This window comes from Pongo pygmaeus, chromosome 9 (genome assembly GCF_028885625.2).
Source record: "Pongo pygmaeus isolate AG05252 chromosome 9, NHGRI_mPonPyg2-v2.0_pri, whole genome shotgun sequence".
NCBI classification, from domain to species: domain Eukaryota; kingdom Metazoa; phylum Chordata; class Mammalia; order Primates; family Hominidae; genus Pongo; species Pongo pygmaeus.
The window spans coordinates 60064642-60091476 of record NC_072382.2 but is presented as its reverse complement, the minus strand read 5'-3'; the positions used below and the strand labels follow the sequence as shown (position 1 = coordinate 60091476).

General features: G+C 36.7%; 1 protein-coding gene across 23 annotated transcripts in view; it reads right to left on the bottom strand.

Moving 5' to 3' along the window:
• SOX6 (SRY-box transcription factor 6) overlaps nt 1-26835 on the bottom strand; it is a 664535-nt gene that overhangs the window by 58298 nt on the left and 579402 nt on the right. For 12 of the 23 annotated variants that reach the window (XM_054438792.2, XM_063671129.1, XM_063671128.1 and 9 more), the window contains 2 exons: nt 24504-24729; nt 21313-21500 (listed from right to left, as the gene is read on the bottom strand). In XM_054438792.2, the coding sequence (XP_054294767.1) occupies nt 21313-21500; nt 24504-24729 (414 nt within the window). The remainder of the gene's footprint in view (nt 1-21312; nt 21501-24503; nt 24730-26835) is intronic. The other 11 variants (XM_054438794.2, XM_054438791.2, XM_054438803.2 and 8 more) reach the window with 1 other exon arrangement.

Genomic DNA, 26835 nt, shown 5'->3' with positions numbered 1-26835 from the left:
AGTAGAGTTATAAAGCGTTCAGATTTAAGCAAATCCAGTTGTGTGGCAGCCTAACTCCTACTTATATGTGGTTTCAACTTTTTATTCATGTACAGAGGCATGATGCAGATTTGCTCCTGAATATTCTCTGATTAACCATTTGTTTCAGTAAAAAGTTCACAAAAAGTCCCACTGTAAAATTACACAAACTCCTATTAAAACTGAACAGATGGTTTAAAAAGTGGAGAATTCTATCTCCACCTAAACCACCAATAAGATACTGTTATTCTAACATGTACCATATGAACAAAGAGTGTCACAATAAAATTAATGACCAGCTAAGCAAATGTCTTTGTCCAAAAAGGTATCTTGGGAATTCTATTAGTTCAAAATCTAAGTACTTCATTTGAGGTAACTGTTTAATTTATAATGTGTACATTTTAGTATTATTTGTGGAAACACAGGTGCAGTTTATTCAAGTTGAAAACATCAAACCTATACGAACCAAGAATAAATATTTTCTTTAGAAATATAGCTTCCATTTCAGTTTTAGCTGGAAAACTGATAAATTTGAAGATTTTTTTCCCTCAGAAACATAAACACAAAAAGTGGAAAAATGTAAGGTATTGCTACCATGTATTTGTTTTAATTTATGATATATATAAGCATATTGTATCTCCTAAGAGCTTTTCCTATAATTAAAAAAAAATGTATGCTGCAAAAATAACATATATCTTAAAAAGAAAAATAGGGAGCATGAGAAAGCTTTAGTGCCAGAAGGAAACGTAAAGGCCTCTTCATTCAAACAGCAATGTGACCAAGGAGGTCTGGACACTTACCACAGTCCTGAAGCCGGCTGGTGACAGATCCAGAACATGCCTCTCAGCTCCAGACTCTCAGTCTCCTGCTCCTTCCACTGAGCTACTCTTACTCTACAAACTATGCTAGTCCCTGTATAATTCATCTGCAAAATGAGGGAGTTAAGTTAACTTATCTCCATGGTTTCTTCCAGCTCTGAAATCTTATGATTCTATGATATTTGACTTTCTTTCTCTCTAAGATCTATACTGCAACACACATTGATAAAATCACGCCTAAAAAAATTCTGAGGAATTATTCATCTCAAGAAAAGCACTAAAAAACAATGCATTTTTTTCAAACAAGCCTACCAAAGCATGGTCACACTTAGCTAAAAAGCATCTGTTGGCTACTTCTGAAATTCTGTGGCCACCATAGTCAAAAGCAATAGAAGGGAAGGGACACAAAGGCAAGGGAAGGCAAAGAAAGGATGCAGGGAAAATCAGAGGGAACACATTTTCATCTGAATGTGGCTTAAAGATTCCTCTGTGTCCCTAGTTTGAGACTCATTATGGTGGCACTGGCCCAGAATACATCTCTTTTTGTCTGCAAGTAAAGTAACATAAATGCAAAGACTGCTGCTAAGAAGAGGGCCTTTCTTCAGAAAAAAACTGATTAACTCCTTAATGTCAAGATTTTGTATATTCTACTGTTATCCTCCTTCTAGGAAAAAATAAGCACTAAATAAGGTCAAATGATGTCACAAATGAGTATTCAAATAAAAAACAAAAATAACCCAGGACTGTGTCTGATTGTGGAAGAAGCTTTTCTTAAGATTAAGTAAAATTAAAATTTAGAAACTGTTTTCATTTCATACAAACTAAGAAAAAATTCTGAAATTGAAATTTTTAAAATGAGTTTAAAAGAAGAAGAAAATATTTAGAAATGCTTTTCAAAACAGTACTCCAATATGGCACCATTACAAAAGACAAAAGATAGTGTCCAACTGTGGGGATATGTGTTAATTGTATGGTTTTCCAAAGATGTGGGAGAACTGATATCAATTACAGTATAATTACCATTACTTCCGACAGAGTTAACATGTAGTTACCACAAAATAACATACAATTAACTGGTGTCACATTGCACACCAGACTAAATAAGATACAAATTAAGAATTCCCAAATGTAACGATAATACTCTTCTATCTCTTAAAAAATACAATAAAAATAAAACAACTTTTCTCTGATAATGTCACAGCATTTGCAGGAATTAGTATAATTATTCAAAGAGGGAAAAACTAAGATATATAAGTTAGAAATCATCATTTTTAGTTATAAGGTAAAAAACTTCATAGGGATGGAGAAGTACATATTAACAAAAATGTTAAATTTAATAAACTAAAGGTATAGTAAATAAAATGAAATTTCCTTCACATTTCTTTCAAGTCCTGAAAATCAGGCAGCTATATTTTAAAATTCAAGAATGTTCTTAGTTTTTACTGATATCTAATATTTTTTACTTTATTTATCAAACACGGAACAAGAGCCTGCTTTAGTCGTACTATAGAGAGACACAGAAATGAGTCAGGCTCAGTTCAAGACAGGAATTTAAACCCAATTTTTAGTTCTTTGCTATGTGAAGCAGTAAGTCATGTCTCAATATAAGCAATTTCCTTATCAGGAGGTGAGCTTAAGGGACAAAGAATGCTACGGTTCAGTTTGAAGAAGCAGAATTCCTTGCTGGAATGTCTCAAGTCAGCAACAATAATACAGGATGCCTCCACGTGCTGCATACGATAGAGGGGCACGTGTGGGAACATGTACATGCTCACCGCGCATCTAGGTTTAATTAGAAGAGGACTGAAAATGGCAGAGTGCAATGCTGTGAAGTTGATGGGAGGACAAAGGGAAAGGAGCTGTATTTTAAATACAGCTACAGTGTATCTGCTATATCTGTTTCAAACATCTGGGCTTCCAATTATTTATTGAACTCATGTGTAAGACTTATTTGGGAATACTGCAAGCAGTTATAGAACAGGAACATGCAACTACTTTGTAAAATACTTGCAGGACTGAACTCTTGATAAAATCTTGAACAATATGAGTGAAAACTGCTCTGACATTATTTGAGTCAATGTGTGCAAATCATGAAGAGGTTAGCATGCTAAGAATAAATTTTGTGCACAGCCTGCTAATTAATGTAGCAGATAGTATTTTATTGGGAACTTATGTTTTGCATATTTTTGAAGATTTAGTTTATTTCCTACATCTGACTTTTTTCTTTTTTTTTTCCTTTGTGATATCCAAAGGCTTACTTGAGATTAAATGAGGCTAGACACATTTGTAAAAGGCTGCACAACTTGTTTGAAGATTACATGAGCATATGCATAGATCCACAAAGCTTTCAGGGCAAGTCTGTTCCCTATGTAGTCAATATTTTCCTTTTTTCTATGAATATGGAGCTCGGGAATAGACGTATTAATTTTGCACCCAGTTCCATGTTTTATTCCATTGAATTCATGAAGCTTTTGTTAGGCTCTAAGGGAAACCAAACTGGCTAGGAGGGATGACAACAGAACAATGATGGGTACATTATTATTCCACGTTATTTCCTCTTGTTCCCACATCACTGTTACATTCCTCTGATTATTGCGGTCTCAAAAAATGTGCTGATCACTGTGTGTGTTAGGCAACACTGCAAGACCGAGAAGCTAATATCCCAGATAGAGTACATTATGCATGTGATGTAAATGAGGTATGTGCTCTCCACATATCGGCCGTTTGTCATCAGAGAGCCAGCGAACAGAACGGATGGGTGCGAGTGCTTTTATTCCCTTCCACTGTTTCCACAATGGTGAAAATAAATAAGTAAATAGAACAAAAATCACCGGTCCTTCACAACTGTCCTTAACTGGCACAAACTTGAAATATTTACAATGTAATGTATATTTTGGGTAGAGTTTTTGTTTGTTGTCATTATATTAGGAAAAAACAAGGCTCGTCATCTTCACATTCAGAAATTAGAAACTGAAATGCAGCACACTGTAGGTCATACCAGCAAGGGTAGAGACTGCACCAACTTTATTTCTCAAAAACTAAAATTGTAAGATATTTTAAAATGTGGGCTCTGAGCTCCTGGTCTAAAAGCAAGTGCTTCACCGTAAACAATCCTTCCTGCTGAATTAGAAATGATGCTTAGATCACAGGTTAAAATCTCGAAGTGAAATAAAAACATCTCCTAGGGCTCTAGGACATGGGCTCAATAAACAAGCACACGTTTATTCCTACAGCTTGAATAACAGCACTCCTGACCAGATAAGGAGAAACTTGGAAAATTAGCCTAAGCAGGATGTGGGACAGAGAGACAGTTCCTTCAGTCCTAAAGATTGTCTAATGAGGGCCGGGCGTGGTGGCTCATGCCTGTAATCCCAGCACTTTGGGAGGCCGAGGCAGGTGAATCACAAGGTCAGGAGTTCGAGACCAGCCTGGCCAAGATGGTGAAACCCCGTCTCTACTGAAAATACAAAAATTAGCTGGGCGTGTTAGCAGGCTCCTGTAATCCGAGGCACTCAGGAGGCTGAGACAGGAAAATCACTTGAACCTGGAAGGCGGAGTTTGCAATGAGCAGAGATCGAACCATTGCACTCTAGCCTGGGCTACAGAGCAAGACTCTGTCTCAAAAAAAAAAAAAAAAAAAAAAAAGAAAGACCGATTGTCTAACGAGAATTAACGAAAATGGATTTGAACAGTCTCAAGGAAAAAGGCAGTTGTTCATAGAACAAATAACTTCCCAAGTGAATGTTATAATTAGCAGTTTTTAAATCTCTGTAAAATTTTTAATGGCATTTTCAGAGCAATTAACGACTTAAGAGAAGATCATGAATATAACAATTATACAAGCTACAAAAGTTTTTATAATATAGCTCTTATTTAACTCTACTGCATATATTTGACACGAAGAAGTGTATAACCTAGGAAAGGAGTAAATCTGCTTTTCACTGATTAAATAAAACTCATATTTGAATTTGCGTTATGATCAAAATTTTAGTTTTGCACAACTGAGGTGATGACCAAAGGAGTAGCAAAAAAATTGCTTCTAGAGAGCCAAACTTCTCGACTGCTTCAGGATCTGAATATTAAAATGTCATTTATATAAGTCTTCAGGTTGTACATTGTGTTCTCTAACTGGCAATGTGACATGAAGGGGTGGATTATTAGATTGCTTAAACCAAATAAAGTCTTAGTGTAAATATGATCTATTTAGAAACCCTTAGGTTTGAATAAACATGATCTATTTAGAAACTCTTAGGTTTGAAATATTAGTCTTCCCTTGAAGATTAATATGTTTGAAGCACTCACACTTGTACTTTCAATTATTTTAAAATTCATTGACAATTATAGTTTTTCAACTAAAAATAATACAAAATTCTAAAAATTCATTGTCTAGTGTTCTAAACAGTTACATAGTTTGCCTTCTGTGTAAGCTGATTTGACTGCAAACTTTACTTCTCTTTAGTATGGTTTCTACTTGAAGGTACAGCAATATTTAATACTGCCTCAAATATCAACTATAGAAAATTTCTATCTCATTAAATTACCTTTTAAAATTATATAAACTTAAGGAAATGATTCTGGAAAACCAGTTTGTACAAAACCACATGAAATTCACTAACTCATAGTGTTTTGATTTCATTGTATTATGCTGATCAGTAAATCCATCTACATTTAGCTAATCCTCAGTCCTCAGCTAATTCTTTGAGCCAGAGATATTTGGTACAACTGACCTGATTTGCTTGAAATAGACTTCACTTCCTTTCTACACCCTCTCCTTCTCACCACCACCCACAAAGATGATAAACAAAAAGGGTTTTATTTATGGAAAAAAAAGTGATGACATGCTACTTATTTATGCTATCAGCCTAAGGCAGCTTTGAGTCTACCTCATTCCAATGAAACAGGAGGCAGGAGGTGCACAGCATAAAGCTTCCCTTCTGGGCAGAAGTCAGACGCAGTTCCCTTCCTCCTCACACAATAAATATGGTCAATGGTCAGGCTTTGTGGCCATTAGCATCTTATAAATTGTAAAGTCTTTTCCCGCATATTATCTCATTCGTAAGGCACAATCATCCTAATTTTACAGAACATACTGAGACTCGGTAAGATTTAGAGACTTCCCCAAGATGACACAGATACTCAGATGTAGGCCTAGAAGACAGATCTCCAGCTTTAACATCGAGACTAAATTCCTTCTACTGATTCACATAGCTTAATTTGTCAAACTTTACTCAGTTTTAGGTACATGAAATCAGGAAGCTCAGCAACCATGTTGGCTTCCAAAGCTTTGCAAGTTGGTATTTATTTTATAAATTTAACTTTCTGAAGCTATTCAAATCCAATACTTCATTGCATAGCCATTTAAATAAATGAAATCAGCATTCGATTCTGAATAAATGTGTACTGGTTGTCTCTCAGCCCCCCTAGGCTGTGCTACTGTTTCATATATGGTTAATTCTTATGCGGCTTTAGAGGACTTATAATTGAACATGCACACCCAAGAGCTCCTGTTAACTGTGCTGCTATCAAGGACACAGGAGTAGGGTAGGTAGATATGCAGGTATTACACACTAGAGCCCTGCCATAGAAGAATGCAGAGGCAGCAGCTGCCTCCTGTAACTATAAGAACTTGCAGAAAAATCATCAATGGTCAGAGACTGCACCCTAACTGCAGTAGGCTGTAAGATTGCAGTGAGAAGTGAAGGAAGGAGAGAGGGAGGGTGGAAAAATAAGAGGAAGAAGGGGAACAGGGAAGGGCAATGGGGGAGCAGAAATGGAAAGAGAGGGTAGGAAGGAGGTTAGGGAGGGAGAAAGGAAAGGAGAGAAATCTATTCTCACACATACCAGGAGGCAGAGACAAAGAAGTGTGGACTGAGGGCGATGCATCCATAACCTCCAGAATAGAAGACAGATGAGGAAGTGGCAGTGAGACAAGCAAATTGAGACAGTGAAACAGACTTCAGTATTCTAGGGCCTTGTAAGAGGCAACCCTCCTATAATATGAATTTCCTCTATCTGAGGAATGCCAGACACATTCAAAAGGGCAGAGAGATGAAAATAAATTTTCATCTTCATAAGAGTAACTACTTCTTCCAAAGTCTGGGCTCTAGTCACAAGCACACAATCAATGAGCATTTTAGGCTCAGTGTTAGGGGAAGAGCAAAGTGTAAGACATGGGCTCTTCCTTCAAGTTACCAATAATGGTAACAGTGTGGTGCAGTAAAAAGTATAGAATTTATATAGAGAAGAGCTGGTATTTGAACCTAGAGTTACCTGCATGCATTTTCAGGGTTTTGTTCGATTTGTTAGTCTATAATGGGGGCTAATAAAAGATATCAATAATCTTTACTTCACAGGATTTCTGTGAACATCAAATGTGATTTTTGTATAAAAAATTCATCAGTCACAAATGCCTATAAATTATTTTAATTATTTCAAATTTTCATGTAGATTTACAATCCTATATCACCCTGAGGTTTCTCCCAAAGAGAAGAGTGGGAGCAACTTATTAGTTGCTTCTATAATTGTGTAACAGGTTGACTGTCTCCAAGTTTATCTATGTGGAGAAATACACTCCATTTACCTCAGCCACCACTACCATCATTATTCTTTATTCTCTCTCTCTCTCTTTCTCACACACATACAATCATACATACAATCATACATACAGCCTCTGGGTTAACTTTCTTAGCCAGGCATTCAAGGCTTCCATCATCTGAATCCTGCCCCTCTCTAACTCAGAGTCCACTTCTCTCCTGATTGAGCTGTCCTCCAGCCATTATTCCCCATATGCAGAGACACATGCCCCATCCATACTCATGCCAGGACCCTGCCTAGACACTCCTCCCTACGTACTCCAGCCTGCCTGTCCTTCCTTTGAGGGCATTTCAAGTCTCTCCTCTTCTACAGAACTTTTTTTCCACCAAGGGATTGATCAGGACAGCCTCCTTTTATCTTCATTAGCTTAATTAGCCTTACAACACTTTTCATTCACTCATTTGGCACATAGACCCTCTATTGTCTGGTTCCCTTTCATGGATCTGCCTTATCTCCCAAATCAGACTACCAGACTGCACTCTCCTGTAGGTCAGAAAGAGACCAGTCAATATTTACCTGAATCCCTAGCACCTAACACCTAACCTGTACATCAAATGGTGAGCACTTCCTACCTAATGCCCTGTGATGTCATGTGGCTGCAAACAACAATAAGGGAACCAGAAGAATATTTATTTGCATCTACCTTACTTCACATATATTATCTTATTTAATATTTTCCACAACCTTATACAGTATGTTCATCATTTCCACCTCCCAAGTGAGTAAACATAGTCTCAGAAAAGTAACAGGCCCCAGGTGGCATACCTAGTAATACACATGTTGTTGATCATTAATTAGGCTGAAAAGCTGAGATTTGGATTTAGACATGACTGATTTCAAAGGCTCCTGTTCTTTATTTCATTCCTGATGTTTGCCTAGACTTGGAGAAATCATTTCATGGCAATCAAATTGGTGTTCTGGAATAAGAAAGGCTAAACTTGCTACCAACCTCCCTTGAAGGAGTATTATTAAGATCAGAGAACTCGGCCAGGTGCAGTGGCTCACACCTGTAATCCCAGAAATTTAGGAGGCTGAGGCAGGTGCATCACCTGAGGTCAGGAGTTTGAGACCAGCCTGGCCAACATGGTGAAACCCCATCTGTACTAAAGATATAAAAAATTAGATGGGCGTGGTGGCAGGTGCTTATAATTCCAGCTACTGGGGAGGCTGAGACAGGAGAATTGCTTGAACCTAGGAGGTGGAGGTTGCGGTGAGCCGAGATCGTGCCATTGCACTCCAGCCTGGGCAACAAGAGCGAAACTCTGTCTCCAAAACAAACAAACAAACAAAAAAACAAAAAGAAAGAAAGAAAAAGAAAAGAAAGGAAAAGAAAAGAAAAAGAACCAGAGAACTCATGTTCTTAGAAGAATAGAAAGGACTTGAGAAACCAATGTGATTTTGTAAATGTAAGAGCTCACTAAAATGTTTCTTTGAACTAGAGATGAGGTTTGTCTTCTTACCCCATTTTACAGATAAGAAAATGGATACTAATTTAAATGTTGATATTTTAATCTCAACATAGGCAAGAGAACCCCAAATATATGGTTGCTCTTCTTAAAAAATTATGTTGACTCTCAATATGGGAAGATAACCATTCAAATGATCTCCTTTGTTGAGAACTACAGGGGACTACCGCAGCCTAGAAGATATGAGAACTAAGGCCATTGCGCAATGCATTTTACAAGACACCCTTTGTGTTATTTCAGAACCAATGCTGTTGACATTATTTATAAAAAGATATAAAGGGCAAATCAGGGTTGCACTAAAAATAAAATCAAGCATTTCCATCCATAGTGGGAAGACAGCACTTTGGGAAATTCTAATCTTAGTTGCAAATGTCAAAGATTGCAAACTGGATCTTAGCTAAAAGTAAACTTCTGCCAGACTGCTCCCAATGGCACATTTTTGACAACCAGATTTAAGACAATGCTGAGAGGGAATCAGTGATGTAAAGAATATATAAAGTACATCCATGTGCAAAGTTTTCACATATACTCTCTATTCACAGCCCTAGGCCAACCAGCTGAAAATGAAAATAATCAAGTATAGTAAGACCCAACACCACAAAGGGAAGGGAATAGAACACATATACGAAGACTTATACAGACAACACACATACACTGTCATAGAGACCGTCTCACATATACACCCAGGTCAACTGACACAGACAGACATACAGATTCAGACAGACATAGACATGGACCCAGACATACCTACAGACATACGAATGCAGACAGGTGCACACTGAGATAGACACACAGACACAAAGAGATACTGACAAATACACAGACACACTACAGATGCACAGTCAGATAGACAGACACACAGCAGGTACTACCCACTGCTATAGATACAAACAGACCTAAGGAAAAACAGGCAAAATAAATGCACATACACACACAAGGAACAAACTCACAGAGACAGACTCACATATAGATTTATACCCACAATGAGAAAGACATGAACATTCACAGTTTGCTCACATGGACACTCACAGAGTTACATGCATAGTGCAGTCACAAGCACACACAAACTCATGTACAGCCATATATAATGTGTGAACTTCTTTTCAAGGAGCATCAGGACACATGGGCAGGGATAGGTTTGGGGAAAGAAGGTGAAGTCCGTCTGTTATTGCAGACAGAATATGGGATTCAAAACAAAAAACTTTGAAGTCTCTCAAGTTCAATATTAACTGTGTGAATGTAGGCAAATGATTTGAGCTCTTTGAACCTCATACTCATCTGTAGAAAAGGAATAATAAAAATTCCAATTCTTAGGATGTTTGCTAGAATTAACTTTAATTAATAAATGTGTGAAAATGCTTTGCAAACAATTTAAAACACTGACATTTTAGTGATTGTTATTATTATGTTCTTAAAACTGCCACAAGCAAAGAAAGCCTCTTAGGAAAAGAAAAAGTTAAAGTACTATCCACCTCACCTATTACTAAGAACACTTAATGGAATCTATTTTTAAAAATTGATCTTTAGGGAACTAAATATTTATACAAAATGTAGTTATAGAAAATTGTGTTACTGGCATCAACTTAAATCAATTAATATTATATTGAGTGCCTACTATGTGCCAGGCATGTCTAGGCAATGTAATGTTCTATTTAACCTACACTCTGATTAGTGAAGCTATCAGATACAATATATTCCATACTTATCACTATTAGCAAGGATGATAGTATAGCACAACATAAGCAGCACTAAGACTGAATTTAGCACTTTGAGACTATATGATGCCTTAGGGTCACCACCATAAGCATCTTAGGATCGTGAACATTAGAGAAGAATCTGGAAAGCACACAGGACTGAGTGCCAGAGAGACGGGGTACTGGTCCCAGTCTCAGTAACACCCTGTGGCTGGATTTGAGCAATCACTTCACTTCTCTGTTTCTTCATCTATAAAATGAGGGGCTGTACTAAATGATCTCTAAGGGCTTTTTTAGCTCTGATTCAACTCTTTTTTTTTTTTCTTTTTTTTTTTTTTTGAGATGGAGTTTCGCTCTTGTTGCCCAGGCTAGAGTGCAATGGCATGACCTCTGCTCACCGCAACCTCTGCCTCCTAGGTTCAAGCAATTTTCCTGCCTCAGCCTCCTGAGTAGCTGGGATTACAGGTATGTGCCACTAGGCCTGGCTCATTTTGTATTTTTAGTAGAGGCAGGGTTTCTCCATGTTAGTCAGGGTGGTCTCAAACTCCCGACCTCAGATGATCCACCCGCCTCGGCCTCCAAAAGAGCTGGGATTACAGGTGTGAGCCACCGCACCCGGCCTGATTCAACTCTTCTTATAGTGTGATGAAGAAGTGCTGACTAATGGTCTTTCTGTTGAGAGAGTGCTGAATATATGAATTTTTACTATACTACTATAAAAACAAAAGTTCATATTTCATATCTCTAAAGGGAAAAGATCTATCATCATCACTGGACTAGAGGTTATGTGGGCAAGTTATGATTCTGTAAGATTAGAAATTGATTAAGAGAGTTTTAGACAGAGCACACATTAGATCCCTAATTCCCAAGGGCAAAGATCTCTGAGGAAAATCTTCAAGATATACCAAAGCCAACATCCATGATATGGGATGCCAAAATCTGCAGAAAGTTCAGATAGCTTTTAAGCAGAGCACCCTCCTCTTAGCTCAGAAAAATCCAGATGGACCCAGTTTCCTAAAGGCATGCACACAGTAAAACAACACAGTGTGTTTTCAAGTGATGACTTATGCTTCTCTGAGGAATCTAAAAATCAGAATTTAGACAGATTCTTTGTTAGACTTAGGAGGCAGCTTGCATTGTCTTGAGAAGCTTTGTGAAAACTTAGGAAAACAGTTTAGAATCTACTCAGCCTTTCTAAAGTTGCATTTTAAACTGTTTAGCAGACTTTTAAAAATACGATTTGTCACTTAAATGGTCTCAATTTTATATTTAAAATTTTTCCCACAATCAAATGACTTCAAACTTAATATTTGTTTTGATGATAATCATAACTATATATATTTTCTTTAATGTGCTCTTTTAAAAATAACTAAAAAATTCCTGAGAACATGTGCTTTGATTTTTTTCTGCAACTCAGATATTTAAAAAATGTTTAGTACAACAAGTGGATTCTAAAGGCCACCTAGATGGATCTGATTTAATTTGGAGGTTGGGAATTCTTCAGAAATTAATTTCTTTATGTGGGGTGACATAGCATTAAGTCACCTGACACTACACTTGTGATATATCCTTCCTCTGCATACTGGTTGTCTTTCCACTGGAAAAGCCCTGTTTCTACAACAACAGGGCAGCTTCTAAGCTAAGGAAGGGCAGGAGTGTAAAAGAGTCCAATGTCAATTTAAAGAAATTTCAAATGGAGTTCCACCTACAGAACTGGTCTTGGGAATCCTGCAAGAGAAGAAAATGGATTTTTAAATGCATAATCCTGAGTACCTGGCTTATAGTTTCATAGTTTTTTGATATAACCTGTAATAACGAAGGGAACTAAGTGTTATTAATCACAGATAAGGACACTAAGGCTCAAGGAAGTCACAGACCTGTGAGTTGTAGAAGCAGAATCTGAAGCCCCGGTCACTCTGACTCCAAAACACACGCTCTCTTCACTCTTGCACGTCTCTCTAAAGGTCTCGCCCATTCTTTATTTAAACTGCCACCATCATATTCTTCTTAAAATGTAGTTTAGATTAAATGTGCCCCATCCACAAACACCTACAATGGCTCGCAATTATCTAAAAGGATAAAACTTAAGCTAGCCATGACAACCATCTCTTTCAGCCTGCTCTTCTACCAATTATGTGTCAGGTTCTGAATGAGGCCACTTACGTTGATTATAGCAGACCTTTCATATCCATGAGTTCCATATGTGAGAGGCCAACCAATTTTGGAAGGAAAATATTAAAAAATTTTTTAAATTAAAAATAACAATACAAATAATAGAAATAAAAAGAGTACAACAACTATTGACATAGCACTTATGTTGTGTTAGGTATTATAAGTAATCTAGAGATGATTTAACTAATATGGGAGGATGCGCCTAGGTTATATGCAAATACTATGCCATTTTATATAAGAGTCTTGAGCATCCAGGAATTTTGGGATCTGCAGGGTGGGGAGGTGGGGTCCTGGACCAATTCTCCAAGAGTATTGACGGATGATCATACTTTATTGAATCATCATAACAAACCCTTGTGCATAGAAACTATGCAAATTAATAGCATTTCTCAGATGGAGATGTTAGGGCCATCTAACTCCAAAGCCTTTGCTCTTATCAACAACCTTAATTAAATGGATGGGAAAGTAGGAAGGAAAGAAAAAAAGAAGGGAAGGTGGAAAGGTGGGAGAGAGAGGAAAGAAGAAGACTGGGAAAGAGGGAGGAAGGGAGTAAGAATTTATTAAATGCCCAATTTGTTCATAAGATATTTTATTAGGAGGTTGAATATTAAATCATTTAATTCTCAAATCCTGACATTTTTATAGATTAGGAAACTTAAGCTCTGAGATATTAGCATAACAGTGATAAAGCCAGTATTGAACCCTGGTTATCTTTCCACTTCACATGTCTAATACTATGCTTTGTATACAGTAAGTACTTAATACAAATGGAATGAAATTGAAAAAAAGTGTGTCTGTGGAATAAAGTGCTGCAAACAAGTATTCAATGTCAGTCACATTACCTAAACTAAGGCAAATAACTGTAGGTAAAAACGCATCGAAAAGATAAACGAAAGGTCTGTTAAGAAATAGCCCTGCAAAATTACTGAGTTCTCAAACTGAATACGAATGTTATAGGTACATTCTTAGGTATGTCTGAAGCTTTTGTGAGTACCCAGAGAAGACCTATGTCTCTTCTGAGAAGCTGTTTTGTTTATGTTGTAGAAATACTGTGGCTGTTGTAACACATTTCCTTTTTGCCTGGTTACCAGGAAGCTCACAATCAAGTCTGTGGCCCTCCTTTAGCAATTAGGTAAATATGTATGACAAGAATTTTTGTGCACTTCACTTATCTCAGCTTTACCCTACTTACCTTATTTTCCTATCCTTAATTTTTATTTCCCACAATCTCCTCTCTGTTTAGTTTTTATGTTGTTTTACTGCACGTATCACTGCAAACCACACAAAATTCTTTTTACATCAAGGCAGCGTATAAACACAAATAATACAACGGTACTGTTTTGCTCCTTAATTCAAATAGAACAAAGCTATTGGTCAATTCTAAACATTTACTGTGTTTGATCAGTGAAGACTGTTATTAAGGTTAAAGTGAATACAATTAAAACACATAATGCAGGTATATGTATTACATGATCTAGAATAGCATATATTCAAAGTATCACCTTGGTAAATCTCAAAGACCCTTTTAGAGGGTCCACTAGATCAAAACTATTTCCATAATAACTCTAAGACATTGTTTGCCTTATTCATTCTTATTCTCTCTTGAATGTACATGGAGAATTCCAGAAACTACATGACAATGATACAATTTGGATGCAAAAGCAGATACCAGAATCAAGCAGTCTTCTAATAAATCAGACATTAAAGAGATTCATGAAAATGTAAAGCAAAACCATTCTTCTATTTTTTTACTTTGAAAATATAGTTAATACTAAAAAATGGTATTTATATTACTATCTAATTGATTTGTTATTGTTATCTTAAAACAAATTTTTTTAATGTTTTAGTTTTAATATTTAATAAGACAAATATTGGTTGATAAGTACCACATAAATCAAAACTCTTCAGGGTCTTTGATAATTTTTAAGAGTGTGAAAGGCCCCTGAGACCAAAAAAGTTGAGAACAGCTGGTCTGGAAGTATTAAGAGATTACATCTAGAAGAGATTAGATCTAGAAGGATTAAGGATTAGAAACTACCTGCCATAATGGGAGGTTAGGTCTATAAAATCCTCATAATTAGTAAGTTTGCTCCATACATAACAAAACCAACAACTCTTTCACAGAATGTATGGGACATTCGATATAACTGAATTCGATATAACTGAATATATCGAATTTTAGCCCTTTCATTGAGAGATACACTAACTAGATGTAGCCTTTTGACTAAAACATGTATAAATAAAACTCAAGGCTTTATATTTATTCCTACACCCACACCTATCCCTAGGAAGGATCTTGAACTTGTACACTTATATATAAATTCTCACCATTTTTTTTTCTGTTTAAAGTACAGAGAAGAAAAGAGCCAAACAAGTTTGTTGTTGTTTTTTATGAGTTTGGCCTTTTAAGCTAGTAGCTAGGCAACCAATCAAGTAGTCCTGATGACAGAAAAAGAACTTAATGATTACATTCAGCCAGGAGCCTACATACAGAACTTCATAGTTGCCCAATGTTATTAGTTCAAATGTAAAATCCAACATTAATAAAACTTACCTTGCTTTTCTCTAATTTTATAGCACTTTTGATCTGTGTATGTTCTTTTAAAAAAAACACTATCACAAGTATAAATATAGCTATTCATTTCAAAGACATATGTATGAAGCACATATATCTAGATAGACTTCTTTAGCTCATAATTTTAGCATTCACTTCATTAAATTGATGTTTGAAACTCAGATGTGTGTCTCGTTTTAGATTTTAAGTAAAATTGCGCTATCAATCTCACAGAGATGTAGGGAACAAATGAGATGATGGAAAGGAAATGCTGGAGTAAAGTGATCCAGAGCTGGTCTTAGTTTCTTCATCTGTGAAACAAGGACAGTAATACCAACATCCCTAAATTTGGAAAGGTTCAAGAGTGAATATATATGTAATAATATATTTGGAGCATAGAAAGCAGTATAAAAATATTCATTGTCATGACATAAAGAAAGAGTAGTACACAAATGTTTTTTAAACAGTGACTACTTCTCTGCTTTGCAAATGAGAATTACAATTAGAATTTCTTCCCTTACTGCAAAAATCTCTAATGTGCCCCACATTCTTCATAGTATAAGTTGTCTTGAGAATAGGTTGACATAGAAAAGCAACACAAGCATGTTAGTCAACTGTTCACAAAAATGACAATCCTGATTAATTAGGACTATGTATGCCTTTGAAAACAACCAAACCTCACTAGTCTGTGAGCTATAGAAGGAGCTCATTCATTCCCAACACACTTTGCTAAATAATTTTCTCACAAGCCCCTTTCACTTACTGCTGTACAGCTATATTGATCCTCTGTCTAAATTTATCCTGTCATGCAACAATGAATACCTGAATCAATTGTACGAATAACAAGGAGCTATGGTAATTGACAATGCGAAGCAGAATATGTCCAGTATGTTTTTCTTTTCCAATAAAAGGGGGCAGTATTACATCAGTGTAATACTGATGTACTATACTGATATTTTTGAAACATATGGGTGAAATGCAAGAATCTACACTTTCAAAAAATGAACAATGGCTTCTTAAATAAATGGGAACAAGTTTACAATGTGCCCCAATGATTAGATATTGTTTTCCTATTTAATTCACTGAAAAATATCATTTGGGTATAAGAAATGTAAATAGCCATCAAGAATCAGGTCAAGCTTTTCCAAAAAATTATAGATTAAAATTCTGCTTTTGTGGAAATATATTAAAGAATACATTAAGTAGGAACAAAAGCTCCCTAGCACACTAACATAATCAAATTTGAGTATTATTATCATGTTGGCTTTAGCCAGATCCTAGCAGGTAGCTAGTTTATACAAGTTACTCCAAAAATGAAAAAGAAATATGCATATCCTGACTTTGTAAGAAGCTGCCTGTTAGAATCTAACTAGCCTTTTTTTCTCTTCTAAGACATTTTGGATCCAAGGACCAATAGGTTGACTCATTCACCAGTGGAGAGTATCAAAGAAAGAAAAATTTTAAAACTAAACAACAGATTTGACAAGCTGCCTGCCATCTGAAAGTGAGAAAGAATGTGATATTAATTGAGCATCTTCTGAGCAAGCTATATGCTGTACATATGCTTTTCTTCAAAACATCCCTTCAAGAAAATGGTAATTATCTCCATTTTATAGAAATGATCATTGAGACTCAGAGAGGTTAAATAATTTACTTAAGTAACACAGTTAGAAAATAGCACAGGGAGAACTGAGACCCAGGATTAATCAACTCTAAAATCCATGTTCTTTGTAATCTACATGTAGTCTGTCTTTCTATGACTGCTCCTGGTCTAGCCACCTCTTTTGTTTCTTTGTCTATACCAGCACCATTCAATCTTCTATTTCCTGACTGGTAGCTTTCCAGCACCAGCAGCAACGGACACCATGGCAGGAAAGAATACCCTACCCAGACAGAAGGTGACAAGTATAGAGAAAGCAGAGAGCTAAATGCTTTTCTGCTTTGCTGTTTTTGTTTATTTATTACCTGCTTCATTTCATCAAAGCTTTGAGATTGCCAATGTAAAATGTAAGATATCATAGGAAATTAATAAATGAATCTGGTATTGTTCTATAAGTGGAAATACAATTAACTAGGAATCAGGAAAGCTGAGATTTAATTTCTGTCCTGCTACAAATACACTACGACTGTGGGTAAGTCCTTTTCTTTCTCTAGGTTTCAGTTTTCCCATATGCAAATCGAAGTGATTGGACTTGATCAAATGTAATGCTCCCTCCAATTCTTTTACTCTACAGTTTCAATTCTACCCATATACTTCAGAGGCAAGTAAAGTGTGATAATAGTGTCCACTGTAGCTCACTTTGACACGTGATGAGGTCAAGTATTTTTCTCAAGTGATTCCCAGATAAGGAAGTGAATAGCAGCTCAGGACACATGTGTACAGATGTGTAATCTGACTTTTCATGTGCAGTTGTGATCAGCAGGTAATCAGTCTACTGGCTTACATAATACCTATGCAGGAAAGCATTCCAACCAATGCTTTCACTGAGTCAGCATTCAAACATCAAGAACGTCAGAGAGTTACAGAACATACTTTAACATCTATCCCTTCATTAAAAAGGCCCACCCTGCCTTGCCTGTCTTCTTGCCAGATGCCCTTAGTTTAGCTCTGAGGAGACTTTGAAGCAGCCTAATTAAAATTCTGCTATGTATTGTCATGACTAAAATACTCTCTATCTTAGAGATGTCAAAACAACAAAATTTGGTAAGCAATTAGGCTATAGTGTGATCTAACTGCACTGGTACTTAGGGGTGAAGATGGCTGGTGTTCTTTGTGTGGAAAGCTACAACCCAGGGCGGTAACTTAGACATCTGCTGGCAGGACACTGACAATTCATGCACAGAAGCTATGTTGAAATGATGGAGGAGAACAGCTCCTAAGGTGCCATTACAGTCTATTGTCCCTACAATGTATATATTTAACAGATCCTAAATACCCCGTGACACATCGACACAGTCGACAACGACTCCATTGGTGCCGTTCTGGCCGATCAAGTCAACAATGTTTCATTTTAAAGTGCCAAAATAGGGATTTACCCAATACAGTGAGACCCATCATGAGTAAACGTGTACTCATATGGACACATATATGATTCTATAAGTACTGTAAAGACATAAGCATCCCTATGCCTGTTAGTAAGTGTTAGCCCACATTTATGATATATACAAAGACTGTCTTGTATACATCTAATACACTAAATGTAACAAGCTATAGTGGACACTGATGTGCAGCCCAGATCCCCCTTCAGGACTGGAAGATTTATTCCCTCAACTGCTGGAAATGCTGTTGGTAGCTAGCCCTTGGCTGTTGGCCCTCCTCAACATTGCCTTAGCTGGAGAGAGTCACCTCACTCAAGGTCATGTCCTCTTCCCATGGCGTCATTTATCCAGTGACTGGTTGATGCAGGTGTACAAAAGCTCACACTCTCACCCCAACTTAGGACAATTCTGAATGGCCATGGCAGCCTGGAAGCTTCCTATGAGGTTGCTAGAGGCCCTAGTTGAGACTGCACCAGAGCACAACCTCTCCGTCTGCACAGTCCTGGGTTTTTTTAAAAAATTAAAACTTGTTTATTTTTTAGAGATAGGGTCTCACTATGCTGTACAGGCCTTTTTCTTCTCCCTTCCCTTAGCAATCCTAAAAGCACTCCCTAATAAACCTGCATGCTGATCTTCATCTCATGACCTGTTTCCCAGGAAACCCAAATCTGTGCCACATTCCTCTGCAAAGAGTGTCGAAATGAGGGAGAGAAGAGGTATGCTTAATAAATTATAAGGTTTTATGTCAGCAACACCACAAAAAATTACCTACACCTGTATTATGAGCTACAAAGAACAAATTCATAAATCTAATGGATAGATCTTATATTTAAGGAAACAGATGATTCCAACATGAATAATTTTGAAGAGTTAAACTGAATTTGTCATAATTCATTTTCCAGTTTAATTGTACATTATACATTAATATTTACCCTCTTTGGCTCAAAATCTGATGCTCAGAAGAAAAAGTAGTGCCCCATGGAACCCCATAAAATTAAGACTGATATTTTGATTATAAGAAAGCCAAAGCTACCATCACAGGAATCCATTAGTGCTGTCCTTCATTTATTCTTCTAACTTGAACTAATCTAGCAAGCAATCATAGATACTGATTCTAGATACTAAACAAAGCCTACAAGAATCACAAAATATATGTGCAAAATAGTAACATTATGCAGGAGAGAGGTCATGTTAAGGAGAGCTCATGAACACAGCATCCCTAGTAATGAACTTTTCCCGTGCCCCAAATTCAACCCCAGTAAGGTTGCCTACTGAGAAAACAGCTCCCTTCAACTTGGAAACCAGGGTTTTCTGGTTCCATTGAAACAATTTTGCAGCTTACCTTCTGGGACTCAGTTATATTCAGTGTGATATGTTTTAGGTCAACTTCAAATTTATCTATCTGTCTATCTATCTATCTATCTATCTATCTATCTATCATCTATGTATCTATCTTAACCTCATCTCTCATCTCTCTCCCGTGTGTTCCAAAGCAAAATAAAATTTTATCCTTTTAAACTTCAGACTTTTCCCTCCCAAATGAATTTAAAAAGTCAATGAGAAATACTTAAAATTAATCTGTAGAATTTGAAGTTAATAGTGTCTAAGTTTGAACTTCAACAGATAATACAAATTCAACAATATAGGGTACTATGGAGATAATTTTTGTGTCCCCTCAGAATCCATTATCTTGAATCCCCAATCTGCAATGTGATGGTCACTGGAGGTGGGTCTTTGGGAGGTAATTAGGTTTAGATGAGGTTATGAGGGTAGAGCCTCCATAATCAGATTAGTACCCTTCTATCAAATAATCAGAATTTTTCACCCAGTCTACTAATAGCCTCTCAACCAGTCTCCCTGTTTCCATTCTTAACCTCCTATATAGTCCAATCTTCCACAGTAGGCAGAATGATCCTTTTATATGTAAAACAGATCATGTCAATGTCCTGGACAAAATCAGTCTAGGGATTCCCATCACACTCAAAATAAAATGAAAAGCCTTTCCAGGGTGTACCAGGTAATAATAAGCTCTGCCCAGCCTATCACTTTTACTTTATGATCCCCGGCTGTGCCGTCTCTTATGCCATTCCTGCCACACTGGCCTCCTTGGTGCTGGTCTGATCCTCCGAGGGCCTGCATGTTCATCATTCCCAGTGCCTGGAATGCCCCTGCTCCTGCCTTTCATATGGCCTGGACTGTTGCTTCATTCAGATGTCAATGTCACTTCCTCAGAGAGTCCTTACCACCTTACCTAACATACCAGCCCTATAACACCCTATTCCTTTAACTTGCTTCTATTTTTTCTCATGGCATTTATTGACTTCCTGCCATTACATTTTCTATTTGTTTATTTCTTCATTGTCTGTGTTCTCCTATTAGAATATAAGCTCTAGGAAAGCAGGTATCTTTGTCAGATTTGCTCACTGCTGTATCTCCAGTGCCTAGAACAGAGTCCATCATAGAATAAACAATAAATAATTTGCTGGATCAAAAACCAAATGAATGCAATTTGCAAATTGCTTTGTTTTGCTTCATTTTTTGTCCTGGTTGACAGGAAGTTTAGTATTACATTTAATGGTGAGTCATGGTAACATATTAGTCTTCATTGTAAACACATATGTGTCTTCCCTTTTTAATATTCTGGTACTCTATTTTTATTCTAATAACATCATACATCTCCTTTATTTTAAGATATATCTATTTCAGAACGTGACAGAAAAACACCAAGAGGCAGGTAGATTGGGAGGCAACTTACACTGGGTGGGAAAGGGCATATTTGTTAATCAACAATAATGCTTACAGATGCTACATGACAGATTAAGGTAAAGTACAAGACAGCCCTCAAGCTGGAAGCCCAAATCTGTGGCTGCAGGTTGATACCTGGGAGCCTGGAAAGAACCAGATGAGAGTGAGCCAATAAGTCTAGCAGATCCAGTGACACAAGGAAGCAGTTTTACCTTTTCATTCCTGCAGTTGTTCAGCCCCATATTATTTATGGAGGACAGTTTCCCGTCAACACCATGTGGCTGTTGCTGCTGTTGCTCCCGCTGGATCTGCTCTCGCATCTTTCGCGCCTCCTGAATGGCTTTCATCACTGTATCCTGATCCCCAAAGAGGGCAGGGGAGTTGAGACTAGATAGGATATCTGCATACACAGGATGCATTATTAGAGGCTTGTGAGGTCAGACTCCTAAAAAGTACTACTACTACCCCCTCCCCTGTAGAAAACTGCATTCTCTGAACAAGGAAGGGGTGCACATTTGCTATTTTTTAAACTATACAATAATATACATAGAACACAGAGCCAGGGCAACCAAGCTGTGCTGGGTTCTTTTAGCCCTTGGAGAAAACCCCAGCACTCCAGCCTACCTGGGTTCTGTCTACCCACCTCCTCACAGACTATGGTTCCTAGACTCCAATTGTGTACGTACTGGGGGAAGGTATTTGCTCTACCTGTATGTACAATTGGTGCACAATGTTGCCTCTTCTGTGGGGAAATTATGGGGAGGAAGAGGTTGAGGAGTGAGGAGGAGGCAGAGATGTTTGTCCAGGCTACACATTATAGTTGCTGTGATAATACAACACAGTCGTTTCTGGCCGGCAGAAAAAATAAAAAAATCTGTGAGGCCACATGTGTACTTTAGTGATATCTGTATCTGTGTGTGCATATGTCCACTGCAGGAAAGAGGGGGCGGAAGGAATTCACCGTACTCTCCAGTCCCCCAGCTGCTGGCTGGTTAATGAAGCATTCTTCTCATCAGGCTGCCTCAGTTATTTACCAAGAGAATGACAACCCATTCCCCACCCCCAGCTCGAACACCCACTGCGATCAGCTCCCTCTCTTCATGACAATGAGGCGATATGTGTGGGACTGGTTTTCACACAACTACAAAGCTTCAAAAAAAAGTGAGAATAAATATTTACTTCCAGTGTATTTCACGCAACACAGAGGGAAAATTTTCAATATTAAACTGACTTATTTCCAACGTTATCTTGCATTTTACTGTGGGTAAAATGAATACTTTGAATAAGATTTTCCAATTTTAGACAAAAAGAGGGCAATTTTTTGATGATAGATAGGTTTCATCTGCTGTGACAAATGTTAGTGTGATCCACTTACTTGAGGGCTCGTATAAGCATTTCATAGCGTGTGTGTGTGTGTGTGTGTGTGTGTGTGTGTATACACCTCACTTAGGCAGGACAGAAGAAATGAGTGTAGAATCAAGCTCATACTGGATGTCTGATGTGTACAATGCATGTGCATATGCATTTGAGTTTGGAAAAAATTCCCAAGCTATCCATGGAATTTTTTTTTAAGTCAGTCACTTTTTGGTCCCACAGCTTTTATTTTGGAGCTTTTCTGGTAAAAAGGACATTTCTATCCAATATCATCCGGACAAGAGTGCTATTCAAACACAGGTGCTATTACTTCAGCCCATTTCTAGCTCATGATCTAAGAAATATGCTCTGCTGAGTAGAGTTCCATAAAAGCAGGGCCTGTGACTCAGTCATCTCTGTCCCTCATGATACTCAGGACAGCAAACAAATGCTTTCCAAACAATTTCAGAGTGAATTCTAGGAGGGCTATTTCAAGGTCAACTCTATAATTTATCTTCTTCTTGGCTTTCTTCCCTCATCTCACAACTTCCAAAAATCCAGCCAAGGGGCATTCATATTCACATGCTGGAAATGATTTAATTCTATCTTCTATATAGATACCACTAACTTGGCATGAAAACTTTCAGGTCCCAAAAAAGGCATCCTTACTCAAAATGAGAATATGCTCCTGTAGAGATCCAATATTCCAAAATTCAGTGAGGAAGATTAACATCTCACTATCAGAAGATTCACTTAGACTCAGCACAATTTAGCAAATATTCTAACTGTGAGTTTACAAAAAGAACACTTGAGTAACATGTGAGAGGACCTGGATTCTAGTCCTGTTTCTGCTAATTAACAGCTGCAGGAGTGTGGGCAAGTCATTCTACCTGTAAGAACCACAATGTATGTATTTGTACAATGAGGGTAATAATATACTATCTAACTCATAAGATTATTGTGAAACATCAAATCAGATAAAGTAGGCAAGAATGTTTTTTAAGCTGTTAATGGCTATTCTTATACATTATTTTATCTATTGAAATAAGCATTTTAGACTTCAGGACTCAATAATACAAGGAAGGTAATCTGAAGAAATGCTAGGTCTTGTCCCTTTAATCTTTAAATCTGTGTCTGTCTGTTTGGAAATTAAGTCCCTTAATTTCCAAAGAGTATAACAAATTAAGAGACTTAATTTCCAAACAAAGAGTATAGTAACAATAATGTTAATGCTTATTTGGCACTGTCTTACTGACAACTCCTTTCACATTTATTGTTTCATCCCACTTATATATGTACATGTATTGATAATCATTCATTCTAGTCTTTTTAAATTGAATGCCTTCTAGGTTCTAAACTGCACTAGATACTTAATATGCATTTTTCTGTTTTAATCCTCATAATAACCTATGAGCTAGTAATACTAGGAAACTGAACTTGAAAATATTAAATAACTTTCTTGGGGTCACATAGCTAGAAAATGAAGGCTCTCTGTCCAAGCCTGCCTCATTCCAAAACCCATGTTTTTTCCTCCATACTTTTCACATAGGGCTATGAATATTCCTAGAGATACTTGGCCATATATGGGGCAGTATAAGGAGCCATTACGACATCTCTTCCTACATATCAATAGTATTTCATATATGTTCTTGAAGTGTGTCGTTCATATTTGTTTTAATGCAAAAGTAATATGGGATAAGATGTAAAATTCACATACACTTTGATAGAAGATAAAAATTTCAAATAAATTTTGGTCTTTTGAAAGGTTGCTTTGAAGCCAGGTCCTATGTCCCTGAAAAATTATTTCAGTATCAAAGCACTGACCACATATAGAAGTTCCTAAGACTATGATTTGCTGGATCTAACTCATTATCATCTAAAGAATCCATCCCAGCAGGATTTATATTATGACCTTTTCCAAAAGTTCTAATAAAAGAAGATACTAAATTGGGTTATGTTTCAGTAGAAAAGATAAGAGTATTATCTCTTACTAAGGAGCACTTTTGGAAACAAGTATCAGTCGTAACTAAACAGGTTTGCTTTCTTTTACCTAATTCATAAGTCTCTTCCTGGTGTTGACTTTTCCATTTACCTAAAGAGGATCCTCTTCCCAGGCTTCCTCCAATGGGGCTAGGGATGCTGCTTTTGTTTGGCAGATTGACAGGGCTGGTTTTGCTGGCTGGGAAGAGGTTCTGGGTGGGAGACGTTGGGGACTTTACAGGCTCTGCTGTCTTGGGTCGGGATGAGAGATTCAGAGGCTGTGCTGCTGCTTCATCCTACAAGAGTTTAACATAAATAATTATTTTTACAAAAGACAAATGAAGCACATTATCACTTAGTAAGCCACAGTTATTTTACACCTCAGAGACAATGCCACATTCTCCTACAATAATAACAAAAGAAGCTAATTATCTACCTCCTTGAAGATTCATCGGAAGGAAACCTCATTAATTTCCCTCTGTTACGCTTCTATTTACATTAACTGTGTAGTTGGATCATTCTTTTTGCCAAATTAAAATCTGAATTAGCTCACATTACAGCTTAATTTCCTAATGTGTTTTCAGGGATCTAAATTAACCTAGGGCATTTACAAAGAATTATTTAAAATTTCAGCAGCTCTGTAGTGCTTTTGTGTTACTCTCTCTGAAAAGTTCTTGTAGCTATAAATAGTCTCTGCAGCTAATTTCTTAATATATATTTTAAATCAAACAATTGCAAGCATTTTAAAAATGGAAACATGGAAAGCCTTCTTCTGATGTACTAGGCCCCTGCCCAGGGAGCCACATGCCACAACATGGCTTCTATGTGGCTTTCTGGGTGTGGGCACGCTTCATGGTCTATATTCTGGTCTCTATTCATGTTTAAAATTAATTTTTGCAAAGACCAAGGATAGATTATAATTATGTTACACATACTATGCTATACGCAATTTATTTTTCATGTTTAAAGTGATGTTTCTTTATATGCTTTTCTACATATATTTACAGAATGTCTATTTTAAGATACCAGTCCTTCTTCACTGAGACAGTATTCAAATATCTGGCTTGTAACTGTAGTTCATCCAGGAACTTGAAAGCTAAGCTCCTTCTTTTATTTTGTCTCATTTATCCTGCCATAAAATACTTGAAATAACACTTTCATCATCCTAGAAATTTAGTTATAATATGAGCATATTTATTTAAATGTCCAGTTTTAAGATCTGCATTATTGTGTTCTAAAATAAAATTGTCAGCAAATGTTAACTCCCACTTTGCTTTTAAGAAGGCAAAGAGAACTAGCTTTTAATGCCGTTGTTTAAAAGACCCAATAGAGTTTGGTAACAGAACATTTTCCCCCTTAGTAACCATGTGACCTTGCTGGGGCTCAATTTCTTCATCTGTGAAAAGAGGGTCTGATACTAGATGATCTCTAAGGTCTCTTCCAGTACTAATATCATTGATTAAGGGGGAACAGAAAGAGAGGCCAGAAAATACTACTTGAGAAAGAGGATTAGAAAGAGAAAATAAAAACAGCATGCGCAAAGAAGTAATTATATACCAAGCACGTACTAGGCATTTTCATATACTAGTTCATTTAACCATCAATAACTATGAGCCTGGCCAGTATTATTCTAAATTTACAAATGGGAAAATGGAGGTCAGAATGACAAAATCCCTTGTCTAAGGCCATATAATGGGGGAAAGAATTTAAATTCTAATTTATTGGACTCCAAATTTCAGGACCCTTTTCTACTGAACTACCAGAGAAAATAAGTCTATTGTTTGATAATATAGTGATGCCACAGATTTTCTTGTGTGTGTTCATAGGGAAAAGGCAATTTGTCACATACGTTGCAATGTACGTTTATGTATATTTATACATAGGACAGGTTCTCAAGCAACATGGTTACATCCATTATGAATGTCAAAATTATCTTATGTAGTTAATTTCAATTTACTTCCCTTTGCTCTTAATTCAAAGGATGTTTGAACTAGTTTGTTCCTTTACTCACGTCTAAATAATAGGGATTTATATGCTAGGTGTTTACTTAATTTTCTCCATGTTTCTTTTATTTGGGGCTCACTGAGCTTCTAAAAAATCTAAATGTAAAGTTTTGATCAAATTTGGAACATTTTCAGTAATTACTTCTTCAAGTACAATTTTCTCTTTCTTCCTTTTCTTTCCAGGCCTCCAATTGCATACATTAGTCTATTCGATGATGCCCCACAGTACTGACCAGTCTTTTTTCTATGCCTTTCATTTTGGATAGTTTTATTGTTATGCTTTCAAGTTCACTAATCTTTTCTTCTGAAATGTCTAAGCTGTTGCTAAACCCATCTAGTATATATATATATATTAATCTCAAACACTGTATTGTTCATCTGTAGACATTTGATTTAGGT